We start from the raw sequence: 20,680 nt of genomic DNA on the forward strand, positions 1-20,680 counted from the left end.
GGGCTGTTGATTAATGGCAGTTAACTCGTGATTAACTCCAAAAAATTAATCACGATTAAAAAAATTAATCGTGATTAATTGCAGTTTTAATCGCACTCTTAAATAATAGAACACCAAGTGAAATTTATTAAATATTTTTGCATGTTTTTCTACATTTTCAAATATATTGATTTCAATTACAACACAGAATACAAGGTATACTGTGCTCATTTTATATTATTTGTATTACAAATATTTGCACTGTAAAAATGATAAACAAAACAAACAGTATTTTTCAATTCTCTTCATACAAGTACTGTAGTGCAATCTCTTTATCATGAAAGCACAGTTTACAAACATAGATTTTTTTGTTACATAATTGCACTCAAAAATGAAACAACGTAAATCTTTATAGCCTACAAGTGCACTCAATCCTACTTCTTTGTCAGCCAATCTCTAAGAAAAACAAGTTTGTTTACATTTACAGGAGATAATGCTGCCCTCTTCTTATTTACAGTGTCACCTGAAAGTAAGAACAGGCATTCACATCATGCTGATGATGCTTGTTAAAAAAACAATGCATTAATTAAATTTGTGACTGAAGTCTTTGAGAGAGAATTGTATGTCTCCTGCTCTGTTTTACGTGCATTCTGCCATATATTTCATGTTATAGCAGTCTCAGATGATGACCCATACATGCTGTTCGTTTTAAGAACACTTTCACTGCAGATTTCACAAAACACAAAGGTACCAATGTGAGCATTCTAAAGACAGCTACAGCACTCGACCCAAGGTTTAAGAATCTGAAGTGCCTTCCAAAATCTGAGAAGGATGAGGTGTGGTTCATGCTTTCAGACGTCTTAAAAGAGCAACATTCCGATGTGGAAACTACAGAATCCGAACCACCAAAAAGAAAATCAGTCTTCTGCTGATAGCATCTGACTCAGATAATAAAAATGAGCGTGCGTTGGTCCGCACTGCCTTGGATCATTATCAAGCAGAACCTGTCATCAGCATGGAAGCATGTCCTCTGGAATGGTGGTTGAAGGTGTGAATCTTTAGCACATCTGGCACATAAATATCTCGTGACACCGGCTACAGCAGTGCCATGCGAGTGCCTGTTCTCACTTTCAGGTGACACTGTAAACAAGAAGCGGGCAGCATTATCTCCTGCAAATATAAACAATCTTGTTTTTCTGAGCCCTGGTCTACACTAGGACTTTAGGTCAAATTTAGCAGCGTTAAATCGATGTAAACCTCCACCCGTCCACACAATGAAGCCCTTTTTTTCTACTTAAAGGGCTCTTAAAATTGATTTCCTTACTCCACCCCTGACAAGTGAATTAGTGCTTAAATCGGCCTTGCCGGGTCAAATTTGGGGTACTGTGGACATAATTCGACGGTATTGGCCTCCGGGAGGTATCCTAGAGTGCTCCATTGTGACCGCTCTGGACAGCACTGTCAACTCAGATGCACTGGCCAGGTAGACAGGAAAAGAACCGCGAACTTTTGATTCTCATTTCCTGTTTGGCCAGCGTGGCAAGCTGCAGGTGACCATGCAGAGCTCATCAGCAGAGGTGACCGTGTTGGAGTCCCAGAATCGCAAAAGAGCTCCAGCATGGACTGAACAGGAGGTATGGGATCTGATCGCTGTAGGGGAAGAGGAATCCGTGCTATCAGAACTCCATTCCAGTTTTCGAAATGCCAAAACCTTTGTCAAAATCTCCCAGGGCATGAAGGACAGGGACCCGAAGCAGTGCCATGTGAAACTGAAGGAGCTGAGGCAAGCCTACCAGAAAACCAGAGAGGCGAACAGCCGCTCCAGGTCAGATCCCCAAACATGCCGCTTCTATGATGAGCTGCATGCCATTTTAAGGGGTTCAGCCACCACTTACCCCAGCCGTGTTGTTTGACTCCTTCAATGGAGATGGAGGCAACACGGAAGCAGGTTTTGGGGACGAAGAAGATGAGGAGGAGGAGGAGGAGGCTGTAGATAGCTCACAGCAAGCAAGCGGAGAAACTGATTTTCCCGACAGCCAGGAACTGTTTCTCACCCTGGACCTGGAGCCAGTACCCCCTAAAACCACCGAAGGCTGCCTCCTGGACCCGGCAGGCAGAGAAGGGACCTCCGGTGAGTGTACCTTTTAAAATACTATACATGGTTTAAAAGCAAGCATGTGAAAGGATTAATTTGCCCTGGCATTCGCGGCTCTCCTGGATGTACTCCCAAAGCCTTTGCAAAAGGTTTCTGGGGAGGGCAGCCTTATTGCGTCCTCCATGGTAGGACACTTTACCACTCCAGGCCAATAGCACATACTCGGGAATCATTGTACAACAAAGCATTGCAGTGTATATTTGCTGGTGTTCAAACAACATCCGTTCTTTATCTCTCTGTGTTATCCTCAGGAGAGTGAGATATCATTCATGGTCACCTGGTTGAAATAGGGTGCTTTTCTTCAGGGGACACTCAGAGGAGCCCATTCCTGCTGGGCTGTTTGCCTGTGGCTGAACAGAAATGTTCCCCGCTGTTAGCCACGGGGTGGGGGTAGCCACGCGGTGGGGGGAGGCAAAATGCGACCTTGTAATGAAAGCACATGTGCTATGTATGTAATGTTAACAGCAAGGTTTGCCCTGAAAGAGTGTAGCCATTGTTTTATAAAATGTGTCTTTTTAAATACCGCTGTCCCTTTTTTTTTTCTCCACCAGCTGCATGTGTTTCAATGATCACAGTATCTTCTCCTTCCCAGTGGCTAGTGAAGATTAGAAAGAAAAAAAAAAAAGCACTCGTGATGAAACGTTCTCTGAGCTCATGCTGTCCTCCCACACTGACAGAGCACAGACGAATGCGTGGAGGCAAATAATGTCTGAGTACAGGAAAGCACAAAATGACCGGGAGGAGAGGTGGCATGCTGAAGAGAAAAGGAGTACTTGTGGCACCTTAGAGACTAACCAATTTATTTGAGCATAAGCTTTCGTGAGCTACAGCTCACATCATCAGATGCATACTGAGGGCTGAAGAGAGTAAGTGGCGGGCTGAAGCTCAAATGTGGTGGCAGCATGATGAGAGGAGGCAGGATTCAATGCTGAGGCTGCTGGAGGATCAAACCAATATGCTCCAGTGTATGGCTGAGCTGCAGCAAAGGCAGCTGGAGCACAGACTGCCGCTACAGCCCCTGTGTAACCAACCACCCTCCTCTCCAAGTTCCATAGCCTCCTCACCCAAACGCCCAAGAATGCAGTGGGGGGGCCTCCGGCCAACCAGCCACTCCACCACAGAGGATTGCCCAAAAAACAGAAGGCTGGCATTCAATAAATTTTAAAGTTGTAAACTTTTAAAGTGCTGTGTGGCATTTTCCTTCCTTCCTCCACCACCCCTCCTGGGCTACCTTGGTAGTCATCCCCCTGTTTGTGTGATGAATGAATAAAGAATGCATGAATGTGAAGCAACAATGACTTTATTGCCTCTGCAAGCGGTAATAGAAGGGAGGAGAGGAGGGTGGTTAGCTTACAGGGAAGTAGAGTGAACCAAGGGGCGGGGGGTTTATCAAGGAGAAACAAACAGAACTTTCACACCGTAGCCTGGCCAGTCATGAAACTGGTTTTCAAAGCTTCTCTGATGCGTACCGTGCCCTCCTGTGCTCTTCTAACCGCCCTGGTGTCTGGCTGCACGTAACCAGCAGCCAGGCGATTTGCCTCAACCTCCCACCCTGCCATGAACGTCTCCCCCTTACTCTCACAGATATTGTGGAGCGCACAGCAAACAGTAATAACAGTTTTCAGAGTAACAGCCGTGTTAGTCTGTACTCGCAAAAAGAAAAGGAGTACTTGTGGCACCTTAGAGACTAACCAATTTATTTGAGCATAAGCTTTCGTGAGCTACAGCTCACTTCATCGGATGCCAGCGGGAATATTGGTTTCGCTGAGGTCTAAGCGAGTCAGTAAACTGCGCCAGCGCGCCTTTAAACATCCAAATGCACATTCTACCACCATTCTGCACTTGCTCAGCCTGTAGTTGAACAGCTCCTGACTACTGTCCAGGCTGCCTGTGTACGGCTTCATGAGCCATGGCACTAAGGGGTAGGCTGGGTCCCCAAGGATAACGATAGGCATTTCAACATCCCCAACAGTTATTTTCTGGTCTGGGAATAAAGTCCCTTCCTGCAGCTTTTGAAACAGACCAGAGTTCTTGAAGATGCGAGCATCATGTACCTTTTCTGGCCATCCCACAAGAAGTGGAAGGTTGGACATATGACCAGGGAAGAGTATAAAAATATTGCTCGGGCATGTAGGAATGATATCAGGAGGGCCAAATCGCACCTGGAGCTACAGCTAGCAAGAGATGTCAAGAGTAACAAGAAGGGTTTCTTCAGGTATGTTGGCAACAAGAAGAAAGCCAAGGAAAGTGTGGGTCCCTTACTGAATGAGGGAGGCAACCTAGTGACAGAGGATGTGGAAAAAGCTAATGTACTCAATGCTTTTTTTGCCTCTGTTTTCACGAACAAGGTCAGCTCCCAGACTGCTGCGCTGGGCATCACAAAATGGGGAAGAGATGGCCAGCCCTCGGTGGAGATAGAGGTGGTTAGGGACTATTTAGAAGAGCTGGACGTGCACAAGTCCATGGGGCCGGACGAGTTGCATCCGAGAGTGCTGAAGGAATTGGCGGCTGTGATTGCAGAGCCATTGGCCATTATCTTTGAAAACTCGTGGCGAACCGGGGAAGTCCCGGATAACTGGAAAAAGGCAAATGTAGTGCCAATCTTTAAAAAAGGGAAGAAGGAGGATCCTGGGAACTACAGGCCAGTCAGCCTCACCTCAGTCCCCGGAAAAATCATGGAGCAGGTCCTCAAAGAATCAATCCTGAAGCACTTGCATGAGAGGAAAGTGATCAAGAACAGCCAGCATGGATTCACCAAGGGAAGGTCATGCCTGACTAATCTAATCGCCTTTTATGATGAGATTACTGGTTCTGTGGATGAAAGGAAAGCAGTGGATGTATTGTTTCTTGACTTTAGCAAAGCTTTTGACACGGTCTCCCACAGTATTCTTGTCAGCAAGTTAAGGAAGTATGGGCTGGATGAATGCACTATAAGGTGGGTAGAAAGCTGGCTAAATTGTCAGGCTCAACGGGTAGTGATCAATGACTCCATGTCTAGTTGGCAGCCGGTGTCAAGTGGAGTGCCCCAAGGGTCGGTCCTGGGGCCGGTTTTGTTCAATATCTTCATAAATGATCTGGAGGATGGTGTAGATTGCACTCTCAGCAAATTTGCGGATGATACTAAACTGGGAGGAGAGGTAGATACGCTGGAGGGGAGGGATAGGATACAGAAGGACCTAGACAAATTGGAGGATTGGGCCAAAAGAAATCTGATGAGGTTCAATAAGGATAAGTACAGGGTCCTGCACTTAGGATGGAAGAATCCAATGGACCGCTACAGACTAGGGGCCGAATGGCTAGGCAGCAGTTCTGCGGAAAAGGACCTAGGAGTGACAGTGGACGAGAAGCTGGATATGAGTCAACAGTGTGCCCTTGTTGCCAAGAAGGCCAATGGCATTTTGGGATGTATAAGTAGGGGCATAGCGAGCAGATCGAGGGACGTGATCGTTCCCCTCTATTCGACATTGGTGAGGCCTCATCTGGAGTACTATGTCCAGTTTTGGGCCCCACACTACAAGAAGGATGTGGATAAATTGGAGAGAGTCCAGCGAAGGGCAACAAAAATGATTAGGGGTCTAGAACACATGACTTATGAGGAGAGGCTGAGGGAGCTGGGATTGTTTAGTCTGCAGAAGAGAAGAATGAGGGGGGGATTTGATAGCTGCTTTCAGCTACCTGAAAGGGGGTTCCAAAGAGGATGGCTCTAGACTGTTCTCAATGGTAGCAGATGACAGAACGAGGAGTAATGGTCTCAAGTTGCAGTGGGGGAGGTTTAGATTGGATATTAGGAAAAACTTTTTCACTATGAGGGTGGTGAAACACTGGAATGCGTTACCTAGGGAGGTGGTAGAATCTCCTTCCTTAGAGGTTTTTAAGGTCAGGCTTGACAAAGCCCTGGCTGGGATGATTTAACTGGGAATTGGTCCTGCTTCGAGCAGGGGGTTGGACTAGATGACCTTCTGGGGTCCCTTCCAACCCTGATATTCTATGATTCTATGTTGGTGAAACGTCCCTTGTGATCCACCAGAGCTTGCAGCACTATTGAAAAGTACCCCTTGCGGTTTATGTACTCGCCGGCTTGGTGCTCCGATGCCAAGATAGGGATATGGGTTCCGTCTATGGCCCCACCACAGTTAGGGAATCCCATTGCAGCAAAGCCATCCACTATGACCTGCACATTTCCCAGGGTCACTACCCTTGAGATGAGCAGATCTTTGATTGCGTGGCCTACTTGCATCACAGCAGCCCCCACAGTAGATTTGCTCACTCCAAATTGATTCCCAATTGACCGGTAGCTGTCTGGCATTCCAAGCTTCCACAGGGCTATCGCCACTCGCTTCTAAACTGTGAGGGCTGCTCTCATCTTGGTATTCATGCGCTTCAGGGCAGGGGAAAGCAAGTCACAAAGTTCCATGAAAGTGCACTTACGCATGCGAAAGTTTCGCAGCCACTGGGAATCGTCCCAGACCTGCAACACTGTGCGGTCCCACCAGTCTGTGCTTGTTTCCCGAGCCCAGAATCGGCGTTCCACCACATGAACCTGCTCCATTAGCACCATGATGCATGCATTGTCAGGGCCCATGCTTTCAGAGAAATCTGTGTCCATGTCCTGATCACTCACGTGACCGCACTGACGTTGCCTCCTCGCCTGGTATCGCTCTGCCAGGTTCTGGTGCTGCATATACTGCTGGATAATGTGCGTGGTGTTTATGTGCTCCTAATTGCCAAAGTGAGCTGAGCGGCCTCCATGCTTGCCTTGGTATGGCGTCCGGACAGAAAAAAGGCGTGGAATGATTGTCTGCCGTTGCTCTGACGGAGGGAGGGGTGACTGACGACATGGCTTACAGGGAATTAAAATCAACAAAGGGGGTGGCTTTACATTAAGGAATATTTCAAGCAGGACTTCACGGAGGGTTCCAATGAGAAATGGTATACCTAAGTAATTGTTCTTATTGGAACAAGCAGGTTGGTCTGGCCTCTGATTGATACATGGCTAGATTTACCTTGCTTCACCTTCTCTGTGAGTGACTGCAGTGTGACCTAGAGGAATGAGTCCCCTAGACGGGGGGGGGAGCAAATGAGTACAAAACAAAATCTGGTCTATTTCTTGTTTTGATCCACTCTATCTATCTTTTACATCTTTGGCTGGCAGCAGACGGTGCAGAAGGACTGCAAGCCATCCACATCTCATGGCTGCTCGGCAGAAGATGGTACAATAGGACTGCTAGCCATCCTCATCTCATGCCTGCCCGGCAGAAGATGGTACAATAGGACTGCTAGCAATCCGTATTGCCTGCCTGCTCACCATAAGATGGTTCAATAGGACTGACTGCAGGACTAAAGAGAATGACCTGGTCAAGTCACTTCTAATGTAGTCCCTGCACCCATGTCTGCCCAGGCGCTCCTGGCTGATGTGGCCAGGAGCACCTTGGACATGACGAGGGCAGCTACCAGTCCTACTGTACCGTCTGCTGCCACGAGGCAAGGGGTTGCTGCTGCTGTGTAGCAATGAAGTACCACGTCTGCCAGCACCCAGGAGACATACGGTGATGGTTACCTGAGTGGGCTCCATGCTTGCCGTGGTATGGCATCTGCACAGGTAACTCAAGAAAAAAGGCGCGAAACGATTGTCGTCTGCTGCTTTCATGGAGGGAGGGAGGGAACGGGGGCCTGACGATATGTACCCAAAACCACCCGCGACAATGTTTTAGCCCCATCAGGCATTGGGATCTCAACCCAGAATTCCGGAGACTGCGGGAACTGTGGGATAGCTACCCACAGTGCAACACTCCGGAAGTCGACGCTTGCCTCGGTACTGTGGAAGCACTCCGCCTAGTTACTGCACTTAATGCACTTAGAGCATTTTCTGTGGGGACACATACACTCGAATATATAACAATGATTTCTAAAAAAACGACTTCTATAAATTCGACCTAATTTCATAGTGTAGACATACCCTGAGTGATTGGCTGAACAAGAAGTAGAACTAAGTGGACTTGCAGGCTCTAAAGGTTTACATTATTTTATTTTTGAGTGCAGTTATTTTTTGTACATAATTGTACATTTGTAAGTTCAACTTTCATAATAAAGAGATTGCACTACAGTGCTTGTATTAAGTGAATTGAAAAACACTTTCTTTTTACAGTGGAAATATCTGTGATAAAATATAAACTGAGCACTGTAAACTTTATATTCTGTGTTGTAACTGAAATCAATACATTTGAAAATGTCAAAAACATCCAAAAATATTTAAATAAATGGTATTCTATTACCACTTGATAGCCCTAATGCAAAGTAATGCACATTAGAAAACATAAACCAAAGTATATGTACAAAACGATGAGATATAAATTAGCTGTTTCCATTCAAGAAAGAGATCTTAGCATCATTGTGGATAGTTGTCTGCAAACATCTGCTCAGTGTGCTGTCAAAAAAGCTACCCGAATGTTAGGCACCATTAGGAAAGGGATAGATAATAAGACCGTAAATATCATAATGCCACTATATAAATTCATGTTATGCCCACATCTTGACTCCTCCATGCAGTTTTGGTCACCCCATCTCAAAAAAGATGCATTAGAAATGGAAAAGCTACAGAGAAGGGCAACAAAAATGATTAAGGGATATGGAACAGCTGCCCTAGGAGGAGAGGTTAAAAAGACTGGGACAGTTCAGCTTGGAAAAGAGACGACTAAGAGGGGATATGACAGAGGTCTATAAAATCATGAATAGCTTGGAGAACTTGAATAAGAAACTGTTATTTGCCCCTTCAAATAATACAAGAACCTGAGATCTCCTAATGAAATTAACAGGCAGCAGGATTCAAACAAAGAAAAGTACTTTTTCCCCTAGTGCGCAGTCAACCTGTGGAATTCATTGCCAGGAATGTGGTCAAAACTATTACTGTTCAAAAAAGAATTAGATAGGTTCATGGAGGATAGATCCATCAATGGCTATTACCCAAGATGGTCAGGAATGCAACCCCATGTTCTGGGTGTCCCTAGCTTCTGACTGCCAGAAGCAGGGAGTGATCACTTGATGATTGCCTGTTCTGTTCATTCCCTCTGGAACACCTGGCATTGGCCATTGTCAGAGGACAGGATACTGGGCTAGATGGATCATTGGTCGGACCCAATATGGCTGCTCTTAAGTTGAAGATCAGCAGGTATACCTCATTGAAAGGGGATAGTGTCTGACTAGTCAGCTTTTCTGCTGATGTGGCTCAAGTTAAACATGCATGAGGTGATGTGAATGGTTCTACTTGTCTGATTCAGGTAGTTTTGCTGTGGCTGGTGGAAGCTGGTGGCCTGTATAGTTCATCTCAGGGCATATCTTTTTGAGTGGAAAGTGCTTGTATTGTTCCTTAGGCAGATGTAAGGAGGTGGATGGAGTCCTGATATCTAGTCTCAAGCAGCTGTTAAGTATCTCCAGCATAACTGAATCGTCTCTTATTTCAGGGAGATTGGCACTTCCTTTGATGAAGCGACTGAGTCTGTCTACATCAAAGCTGAATAGCTTGGCCATAGGACTTCGTCAGATCGCAGCATCCTCACAGGAGAGTGTAGGCCGTGTCATTCGCAGAACACGAATCGCAAAAGACTTAGAGCTGGAACAGGTGACTGTGCCTATTGGGGTCCTGCTGGTGATCTTCGAATCCCGCCCTGACTGCCTCCCACAGGTACATGATGAGGGGAAATAAAACTTTTTTGTTTGAGATGTCCTTTGGTAACATAGGAGTGGAAGTGACCTCTTGGGTCATTGAGTGCAGTCCCATGCTGTCGCAGGCAACAAAAGGAAAAATATTCTGATTGGTGGGGTGGTGAGTGAACCAGCATTCAATTCTTAATTTCCAAAGCACTTTGTCTTGCGAGGGGTTCCCTTAAACTGGATTTTATTGGTATACTACCCTCTCCATCAGATCTCTCCTCAGGACCTACTTCTGCATTGTTCAGAAGAAATCAGCCAGTTTGTGATGGGTTAATAGGCAGATGGGAGAGTTGTTTCCACTTCTTAATAAATTGCAAATGTATTCAAGAATTGTTCCTAATTGAATGTACATTCCTCCTCCTCATGTCACTTGTTTTCTCAGGTTGCAAGCCCTTCTATGTAGGGACCTTTTGTTCATATAAAAAGCTAATATCGTTCTGGGGCTTATTAACATGAGTGTTGTGTGTGAGGCACAGGAGGTAATAGTTCCACTCTGCTTGGCACTGATGAGGCCCCAAGAGGAGTATTATCCAATTTTGGTTGCCACGCGTTAAGGAAGATTTGGGCAAATTGGAGACAGGTCCAAAGGAGAGCAACAAAAATTCCAGAAGTTTTAAAAAACCTGACTCTGAGGAAAGGTTAAAAAATCTGGGCATGTTTAGTCTTAAGTAGACTGAGAGGCGACCTGATAAGTCTTTGGATGTGTTGAGGGCTGAGAGGACAGGGATCAATTGTTCTCCATGTCCACTGATAGGACAAGAAGTGATTGTCTTAATATGCAGCAAGAGTGATTTAAATTAGACATTAGGGAAAAGCTTTCTAACTATAAGGGATAGTTAAGTACTGGAATAAGTTACCAAGGGAGGTTGTGGAATCCCCATCGGTGGGGTTTAACAACTTGTTGGATGAACAACCTGTCAGGGATGGGTAGGTTTACTTGGGTCTGCATCAGGCATAGGGGGATGGCATGCATGGTCTCACAAGATCCCCTCTAGCCCTATGTTTCTATGATTCTGTGATCGGTACAGAAGTTTGTATTTAGTGCAAATTTTGTGCTATTTCCCAGCCCCCCATACAGAACTTCCAGTGATATAGATGGAAGCCCCATATGTAGACACTGTAGTTGTATGTTTATATATTTCTTGGAGTTGTTGTATGTGCTTTTTTGTTACAATAGTTGTATCTCAGCATCTGAAGAACTAAAACAAATACATAGCTCTTCACAACTTACTTTTTGCTGTAATAGCTACAAATAGCATTCCAGCAGCTTCAAGTGTGCATCTCAATGTGATGACACCACATTGGCCATGTCTGTACGTACAGTGCAGTAGCGGTGCAGCTGTACTTATACAGCTGTGCCACTGCAGTGTGTGTGGTGAAGATGCTTTATGCCGGCCCGAGAGAGCTCTCCTGTCAACATACAAAAGCAGCACCCCTGCAAGCAGCAGAAGCAGCTCTCCCGCCAACATAGCGCTGTGCGCATGAGTGGTTATACCTGGCATAACTTTTATGTTGCTCAGGGGGGTGGTTTATTCATACCCCTGAGTGACATAACTTATGCCACCAGAAGCTGTAGTGTAGACATAACCTTACTCTGTGTCTGTTCTGCCTCAGAAAGGGGCACATTCCCGGGCATTACACTGGGAACTTTCATAGACGTAACTGCATCTCTCGGGGGTGTGAAAAATCCACGTGCCTGAGAGACGTAGCTGTGCTGACCTAACCCTCAGTGTACACAGCACTAGGTCAATGGAAGAATTCTTCTGTGGTGTTAGCTGCCACCTCTCAAGGAGGTGGGTTACCTATGCCGATGGGAGAACCCCTCCTGTCAGTGTAGGTGATGTCTAATCTTAAGTGCTATAGCGGTGCAGCTGTGCTGCAGTAGCATTTTTACTGTTGACATACCCTACATGTGCAAAGCCTCTTACTAACCACTTGTATAGCACTGGGAAGCTGCCTAAGCTTCATCTTTAAAGGATGCCATCTGCTAGCACGAATATGCTAAAGAATTCTGCACTTAGGTCCTGATTTGGTTCTGTCGAATCAGCAGGTCGTAATCAGGATCCGTGCCAGGGGCCAACTCAGTGTGTAGGATGTGACTGATATGCACTGTTTCATTAGCTTCAACACTGAGGGTTGTGTTAATCCACTGTGTAGGTGCCCTTCAGCTCATGGCTATTATTGGTAAGTCTGGCTGTGAGGTGGTAGATGTCCCTTTCTGTACTGAATGCCACAGTGACCTCTGTATAGAGCCCTTGTGGCAGTCCCATAGAATGCTCAAAACATTATCTTTTTGCATCATTCCTCCTATAAACCAGTGGTCCCCAAACTTTTCAGGGTCACGCCCCCTCTTATCCCTGTCAGTGCCCCTCCCTCCGGGGCCAGGAGTGGGGCTGCGGCTCCAGGGATGTGGGGGGCAGGGGAGAAAGACATGAACAGGAGTAAGGGGGCCGAGGCTAGGAGCAGGTGTGGGAACAGCAGCCAGGGCCAGGAGTAGAGCTGGGTGGAGCTCATTCCCTGCCCCCCCTGTAGAGGCTGGCCCGGGTCCCAGCCACGCACTCCCTCCTAAATGTTCCTCTGCATTCCCTGTAGGGGGGCGTGCTCTGCAGTTTGGGGACCTCTTCTCTAAACTGAGGGAGAAACAATGGACATTGAAGCTCCTGGTATTTCTTGGTGCTGGTGTTTTAAGCTGCACCTAGAGCTTCCTCAGTGTCAATGACTTTGGTGCTCTGTTTCTAGTGCTTTGGCTCTGTCATGAATATAGCGGGAAGGGTGGCAACCTTTATGTATGCCAGCCCATTCAGTAGCATAAAATCCCTCTTTGGCAGCTGTACTGGATTGCCCTACCTGTAAAGGGTTAAGCAGTTCAAATAACCTAGTTGGCACCTGACCAGAAGGACCAATGAAGAAAGAAGATACTTCCAAATCTCAGGGGGAAGGATTTGTTTTGTTGTTCTGTGGGTTGTTCACTCTCTGGACAGAGGGAGAAGCCAAGGGCAAGTCATGCCTGACCAACCGGATTGCCTTCTATGATGAGATAACAGGCTCTGTGGATATGGGGAAAGTGGTGGATGTGATCTATATTTTCTGTAACCATCATCATATCTGACGTCTGTCTGGACGGAGACCTGAGGCTGGGCAGTTTAAGGGACTGCATTGTTTGGACATCTGAGTGCCCAGGGAGGTGATACAGAGGCTGTTTTGGGCTGGTTTGGTAAATCAAGCCCTTGGTGAATCCATGTTGACTGTTCCTGATCACCTTCCTCTCCTGCAAGTGCTTCAAAATGGATTCCTAGAGCACCTGCTCCATCATTTTGCCAGGGACTGGAGTGAGGCTGTGGTTCCCTGGCTTCTCTTTCTTCCCTTTTTAAAAAGATGGGCACTATATTTGCCTTTTCCAATCATCCGGGACCTCCCCTAATCGCCACAAATTTTCAAAAATAATGGACAATGGCTCTGCAATCATATCAGCCAATTCCCTCAGCACCCTCGGATGCATTAGATCTGGACCCATGGACTTGTTCGTGTCCAGCTTTTCTAAATAGTCCTTAACCTGTTCTTTCACCACTGAGGGCTGCTCACCTCCTCCCCATACTGTGTTGCCCAGGACAGCAGTATGGGAGCAGACCTTGTCTGTGAAGACTGAGGCAAAAAAAGCATTGAGTACTTCAGTTTTTTCCACATCATCTGTCACTAGGTTGCCTCCCCCATTCATTAAGGGTCCCACCCTTTCCCTGACCTTTTTCTTGTTGCTAACAAACCTGTAGAAACCCTTCCTGTTACCCTTCACATCCCTTGCTAGCTTGCAACTCCAGTTGTGCCTTGGCCTTCCTGATTATACCCCTGCATGCTCTAGCAATATTTTTATACTCCTCCCTAGTCATCTGTCCAAATTTCCACTTCTTGTAAGATTCCTTTTTGAGTTTAAGCTCACCGAAGATTTCACTGTTAAGACAAGCTGGTTGTTTGTCATATTTGCTATTCTTTCTGCACATCAGAATGGTTTGTTCCTGTGCCCTCAATAAGGCTTCTTTAAAATACAGTCAGCTCTCCTGGACTCCTTTCCCCCTCATAGTAGCCTCCCTGGAGATCCTGCCTATCGACTCCCTTAGGGAGTCTAAGTGGGTTTTCTTGTTATGATCTGGTATAAAAGTTTTTGGGGTTCCCCTTATAACTTTGTTTGCTTATTACATTAGAAATGCAAATTTGGCCTACCCTGGGGACTGTTATGGGCAGTGATGTAATATTGAATTGCTATGGAAGTGAAATCTGACCAAGGTGGGAAATGGATTTTCCTTCAGTTTTTTCTATAATAGTTACTTAACTCAACCCCCCTACAAATATTTGGGATAAAAAAAGACTGTTAAAGAGTCAGTGCCCCCACAGAGCTTTGTTTACTTCTTTTGAGGGGTTCTTCAAGTCCTGCAGCAAACCCAGGGAAGATCAGATTAGATGTTCCTGATATTTCTAAGCTTAAAGTATAAGTAGAAAAAATTATTTTAAGACCCAGCCAGGCTGTTTTTTAACATGCTAGAGTGAACTTTGGGGTTACTAATTTAAATACAATAACTCCTCACTTAACGTTGTCCCGGTTAACGTTGTTTTATTGTTACATTGCTGACCAGTTAGAGGACATGTTTGTTTAAAGTTGCGCAGTGCTCCCTTATAACGTTGTTTGGCAGCCGCCTGCTTTGTTCACTGGTTGCAGAAAGAGCAGCCCGTTGGAGCGAGCTGGTGGGGGCTTGGAACCAGGGTGGGCCGGCAGCTCCCCGTCAGCTCCCCTAAGTTCCCTGTGCGGCAGCCGACCAGCAGGCTATCAATTGCCGGGCAGTTCGGGTGTCCCTCCCCCCACTGCCGTGTGCTGCTCCTGCCCTCCGCCTTGGAGCTGCTCCCCGGAGCTTCCTGCTTGCTGTGTGTGTCGGGGGGGCGGGGGGGGAAAGAAGGGTGCTAAATTCAGGGTGTCATCCTCTCCCCACTCCTGTACCCCACCTCCACAGAGGACAGAGGGAGCTCGCTGGCAGCAGCTGCTGTCTCAACTTGCTGATCTACTTTAAAAGCCAGTGTACTTAGAGTGCGGTCAGCGAGCTTAAAGGGGCAGTGCGTGTGTGTGTGTGTGTCTGTCTCTCTCTGTCTCCCTGCCCCCCCACCCCACACACAAACACACACGGGGTGTGTGAGTGTGTGTCTCTCTCTCTCTGCCATGCTGTCTCTCCTCCCTCCATTCCTGCTGCCTTGGAGAGTTTGAGGCTACATTAACAACAATGTGTTAATCCTTGAGGGCTCCGCCGAGTGCTAGTTCATCTTTTAGCAGTAAGGCATTCCCTGGGAAATATCCCACCGTCTGACTCCACCACCTCAACCAAGCTTCACAATCATCATTGCTGTGTATAGTATTAAATTGTTTGTTTAAAACTTATAGTGCATGCATATGTGTGTGTATCTGTCTGTCTAGTGTGTGTATAGATAGTGTCTTTTATCGGGTGAAAAAAATTTCCCTGGAACCTAACCTCCCCCCACCTTACATTAAATCTTATGGGGAAATTGGATTCGCTTAACATTGTTTCACTTAAAGTAGCATTTTTCAGGAACATAATTACTACGTTAAGTGAGGAGTTACTGTACTCCATTTGGAAAGTAGAGATGTTTCTAATAATAATTGATATGTGAGCAATTATTAATTTAAACTTTAAATTCCTGGTGGGGGAATATATGCCTCTACCTCTAAACTCAGTTATGTCATAGATTTGAAGGCTAAAGTGTCCAATACGATTATTTTATCTGACCTCCTGGGTAACACAGACCAAAGAATTTTATCCAGTAATTCCTGCATTAAATCCATACTTTACAGTTGAGCTACAGTGTATCTCTTAGAAAGAGATCCAATCTTCATTTAAAATCCACGATGACCCTAGTTGGTTGTTCCATTTGCTAATTACTCTTGGTGTTAAAGAGTTGTACTTGACTTATAGCCTGAAATTCTCCTTCCAGACAGTGGATCATGTTGTGCCTTTGGCTGCTATATTTGAGTCCTCTACCATCAGAAATCTACCATGGAATTACTAAGAGACCAAGGTCAAATCCTCTCTTAAGCTTTTCTTGGATAAGCTGAATAGGTTGTTTCCTAAATCTTTCACTGCAAGACAGGCTTTCTAGATCTCTAATCATTGGTGTAACTCTCTTCTGATCTTTCCAGTTTTTCCATACCCTTTTTTAAAGTGTAGAGTCCAGAACTGGATACAGTAGCCTGGTAATTTACCTTACGCTGTCCTAACCATTTATGTAAGGGAAAGGAGCTGCTCCAAGGAGACAAAGCTGACAGGTTCAGCACCTTTCACAAACTCAAAATGGGGTCATCAGGCTGATGAATGGCCATAGAATCATAGAACTGTAGGATTGGAAGGACCTCGAGAGATCTTCTAATCCAGTCCCATGCACTCAAGGCAGGACTAAGTATTATCTAGACCATCCCTGACAAGTGTTAGGGTCTAACCTGCTCTTAAAAATCTCCAATGATGGAGATTCCATAATCTCCCTAGGCAATTTGTTCCAGTGCTTAACTACCCTCACAGGCAGCTAGTTTTTTTTTTTTGTTTTTTTTCTAATATACAATCTAAACGCCTTTGCTGAAATTTAAGCCCACTCTTTCTTGTCCTATCCTCACAGGTTAAAGAGAACAATTTTTCTCCCTCCTCCTTGTAACAACCTTCTATATACTTTAAAACTGTTGTTGTTGTCGTTGTCCCCCATCAGTCTTCTTTTCTCCAGACTGAACAAACCCAATTTTTTCAGTCTTCCCACATAGGTCATGTTTTCTAGACCTTTAATCATTTTAATGCATTAATCAATGCATCCGATGAAGTGAGCTGTAGCTCACGAAAGCTTATGCTCAAATAAATTGGTTAGTCTCTAAGGTGCCACAAGTACTCCTTTTCTTTTTGCGAATACAGACTAACATGGTTGTTACTCTGAAATTAATCATTTTTGTTGCCCTTCTCTGGACTCTTTCCAATTCATCCACATCTTTCCCAAAATGTCACACCCAGAACTGGACACAATATTCCAACTGAGGCCTAATGAGCATGGAGTAGAGTGGAAGAATTATTTCTCGTGTCTTGCTTACAGCACTCCTACTTATACATCCCAGAATGATGTTTGCTTTTTTTGGAACAATGGTACACTGTTGACTCCTATTTAGCATGTGATCCACTATGACCCCGCTGATCCATTTCCACAGGACTCCTTCCTAGGCAGTCATTTCCCATTTTGTGAGTGTGCCACTGATTGTTCCTTCCTAAATGGAGTACTTTGCATTAGTCCTTATTGAATTTCATCCCATTTACTTCAGACCTTTTCTTCAGTTTGTCCAGATCATTTTGAATTTTAATCCTATCCTACAAAGCACTTGCAACCCCTCCCAGCTTGGTGTCGTCCACAAATTTAATAAGCAAACTCTTAATGCACAATACCGGAAGATGAGCTCTTTGTAACTCAAAAACTTTTCTCTTTGACCAACAGAAGTTGGTCCAACAAAAGAGATTACCTCACCCACCTTATCTCTCTAATACTAACTGATGGTCTTTGTTTGTATATCTGCTGTTAAACACAAAACCCAGGGAGATCTAGGCTTAAAGATCAAAGTACCAGTAGAGCTGGTCTGGGAGGAAGAGAGCAGAATGTCTCCCCAGGAAATATATCCTCAGCCAGCAAAAGTCATTATAAATGTTAAAATGTTCTCACCTAACCATCACTGGGGAGCAGATTAAGATATAGTATTTTTAGTGTCTTTTTTTTTTTTTTAAGAGAAATATCAGGCAGGAGACAAAAAGCAGGATGCTGGGTTTTCAGAAGAGATCAGAACATCAGTTTCCTTTGTACTGTGCAAGGAAACACATTTTTTTTCCCTTTCCTGTAACATAAATAATGTTAACGTGTTTCACGCATGCTATGTTTTCTGTTCCAGTTTTAATTTTCAGTGTATAGTACTTTGCTGTGTTCAGGCAGATAACCATAACACTTTACATATTACACAATGAGGGCAAAGTTAATGTTACTGTGAGAACCATAACTTTCATTTCTGCACTTCTGAATGTTTGAAATTATGACCCTACTATTACTTGAATATGACTTTTTGTGTACAAATTATTAAAATGCTGTATAATTATATTTCAGAATGTGCTAGGCACTGCACTATGCAGACACAGTCTTTCACATTCCCTACCTCAAAGAAAAGGAGTACTTGTGGCACCTTAGAGACTAACCAATTTATTTATTTATAAATTTATAAATTTATTTATAAATTGGTTAGTCTCTAAGGTGCCACAAGTACTCCTTTTCTTTTTGCAAATACAGACTAACACGGCTGTTACTCTGAAACCTACCTCAAAGAAGTTTACAATCTAAAAACAAAATGAAAATGAAGGGTGAGAGAGAAGGAATACAACGTTTAAAAGATCAGCAATGACTTGATTACAGTGTATAAGTACCTACACTGAGAGAAAATACTGGATACTAAAGGCCCCTTTAAATTAGTGGAGAAAGGCACAATAAGAAACAATGATTGAAAGTTAAAACTAGAAAAATTCAAATTAGAAATAAGGCACAGCTATGTATTGGTGAGCGTGACTAGCTGTTGGAACAAACTACCAAGGGAAGTAGTGGATTCTCCATATCGTGGTGTCCTCAAATAGACACTGAATGCCTTTCTGGAAGATATGCTGTAGTTCAACAAGTTACTGGGCTGAATACAGGGGTAACTGGGTGAAATTCTGTGGCCTGTGTTCTATGAAAGGTCAGATTAGAGGCTCTAATGCTACCTTCTGGCCTTTAATCTCTGAAAAATAAAATCAAAGTGGTGATGGTGGGGCAAGGCACATCTAGTTGTACGCTTTTTTTTCATAGGGTAATTTATATCTAGTAGGTCTATGATAACTTGTTTATTTTAGGCAACACACAGCAGAAGATGTTCCCCACTCGGGGGAGTTGTTCATTGGCCCCGCTGGCCAGAATGAGTGGCACAAAGTGACCATAATGGATTTGAGAATCTTCTTTTAAGAATCTAATCCAGTTCAGTAGTATTGACACATGAACCTATACCATTAGTTGCTACCTAGTCAGTTCTCAGTCTCATTCATGATGGTCGGTCTCTGTTTATACTCTTTGAGGTATCAAAGAACATTTTAATTCCTGTCTGAAGTAGGCACTTTCTCAGGTAGCAGTTGACTAAATTAATTCTTTTCTAGTTAACTCTAATCCTTCACAATAATGCACTTTGGTCTTGAACACTTTTGAAAAGTTCAACATTTAACATCCCATGGAAGGTTATGGAAAGTAGTCAATTCATTTAACAAACTTACACTTACGTTTATTTTCCTGAGGAAGACGACCCACACAATTATCCAGTTCATCCCATACCTCATACCAAAGTTCTCATGTCACTTGACATATCCACCAGCCCTTGGTCCCTTGCCAACAGTATTTTGAAAATTATGGACTTATTTCTGCAATATTTTACATTTTCAACTGAGGAACTTTGTGTGCTTGGTGCCTAACAGTTCCCCAGTGAGAGAAGATAGTGAATCTTATGTCTGTATTAATAGATGTATTCTGTGGTGCTGATCTCTTCTCTCCTTTTGTGACAGGTGTCTGCCTTGGCGATTGCCAGTGGAAATGGCTTATTACTTAAAGGAGGGAAAGAGGCAGCACATAGCAATCAAATCCTTCACCATCTAACACAAGAAGCACTTTCCATCCATGGGGTCAAGGATGCAGTGCAGCTGGTGAGTGCCACGAAATGAATCTAGGATTTGTCACGCTACACATACAGTACTTTCATGAATGTAGGATGTGTGTGCAGTACACATACAGTACTTTCTGGATGATACCATGCTCAAAGTCCTTCAAAGTCTATAATAATGTCTTGGCTTGGTTACTCCAGGTAAACACCAGAGAGGAAGTAGAAGATCTTTGCCGTTTGGATAAACTGATAGACCTGATCATTCCACGTGGCTCTTCTCAGCTGGTTAGGGATATCCAGAAAGCTGCTAAAGGAATCCCGGTTATGGGGCACAGTGAAGGGATCTGCCATATATACGTGGATACAGAGGCCAGTGTAGAGAAGGTCACCAGAATAGGTAAGATGGGAGATGCCTTTTAATTCTGATGAGTTTGATATGGAATGCATGATATGGAAAGCTGTATCTGCTCATGTGCTTTTCAACACCTTTCTAATGTGAAGTGGTATGTAACCAATTGTCCATTCTTCAACCCCAGTCAGAGATTCAAAGTGTGAATATCCTGCTGCCTGTAATGCTCTGGAAACGCTATTAATTCACCGAGACTTGCTGCGAACACCCTTGTTTGACCAGATCATCGATATGTTGAGAGTGGAACAGGTTAGTCAAGCACAGCTCACTTAGTAAAGAGAATCATTTTTGGTTAGTAATCTGGCTTGGCAGACAAAGGGACTGGCTGAAATGTGCAGCTCATCTCTGCAGTGGCTTATAATCAAATGATGGTATTGCAAATGTCATCCCATCTTGAGATATGAGCATCGGAGCACCCAAGGTGCTGAATAGAGGTGATCCTGGAAGTAGTTCCTTCAGAACTCATGCTGCTGCTGAGCCTTAGGTGGTCCTTTGTGAATAACATGAATCCTGTTCCTTCCCTTGGGCTACATACGTTCTGTTCTCTGCACCTCCTGGAATGAGGAGCAAGGGACACTACTGGTCCTGACCTTCTCCATATGCTGCTACTAGCCCACCAGGCTTGCACCCATTCTTTTGGTGTCTGTTCCTCCTCTTTGTCTCATCCTTACCCATTTCTCCTGTTTTCTCTTACCAC

At 44.6% G+C, this 20,680-nt stretch overlaps 1 protein-coding gene across 6 annotated transcripts in view; it reads left to right on the forward strand.

Moving 5' to 3' along the window:
• The window catches only part of ALDH18A1 (aldehyde dehydrogenase 18 family member A1), a 114,394-nt gene that overhangs the window by 79,090 nt on the left and 14,624 nt on the right, over positions 1–20,680 (forward strand). For all 6 annotated transcript variants that reach the window (XM_084635313.1, XM_084635314.1, XM_084635316.1 and 3 more), the window contains exons 12-15: positions 9,592–9,812; positions 19,480–19,617; positions 19,776–19,971; positions 20,111–20,232. In XM_084635313.1, the coding sequence (XP_084491439.1) occupies positions 9,592–9,812; positions 19,480–19,617; positions 19,776–19,971; positions 20,111–20,232 (677 nt within the window). The remainder of the gene's footprint in view (positions 1–9,591; positions 9,813–19,479; positions 19,618–19,775; positions 19,972–20,110; positions 20,233–20,680) is intronic.

Source organism: Lepidochelys olivacea (genome assembly GCF_965140295.1).
Source record: "Lepidochelys olivacea isolate rLepOli2 genome assembly, chromosome: 7".
NCBI lineage: Eukaryota > Metazoa > Chordata > Testudines > Cheloniidae > Lepidochelys > Lepidochelys olivacea.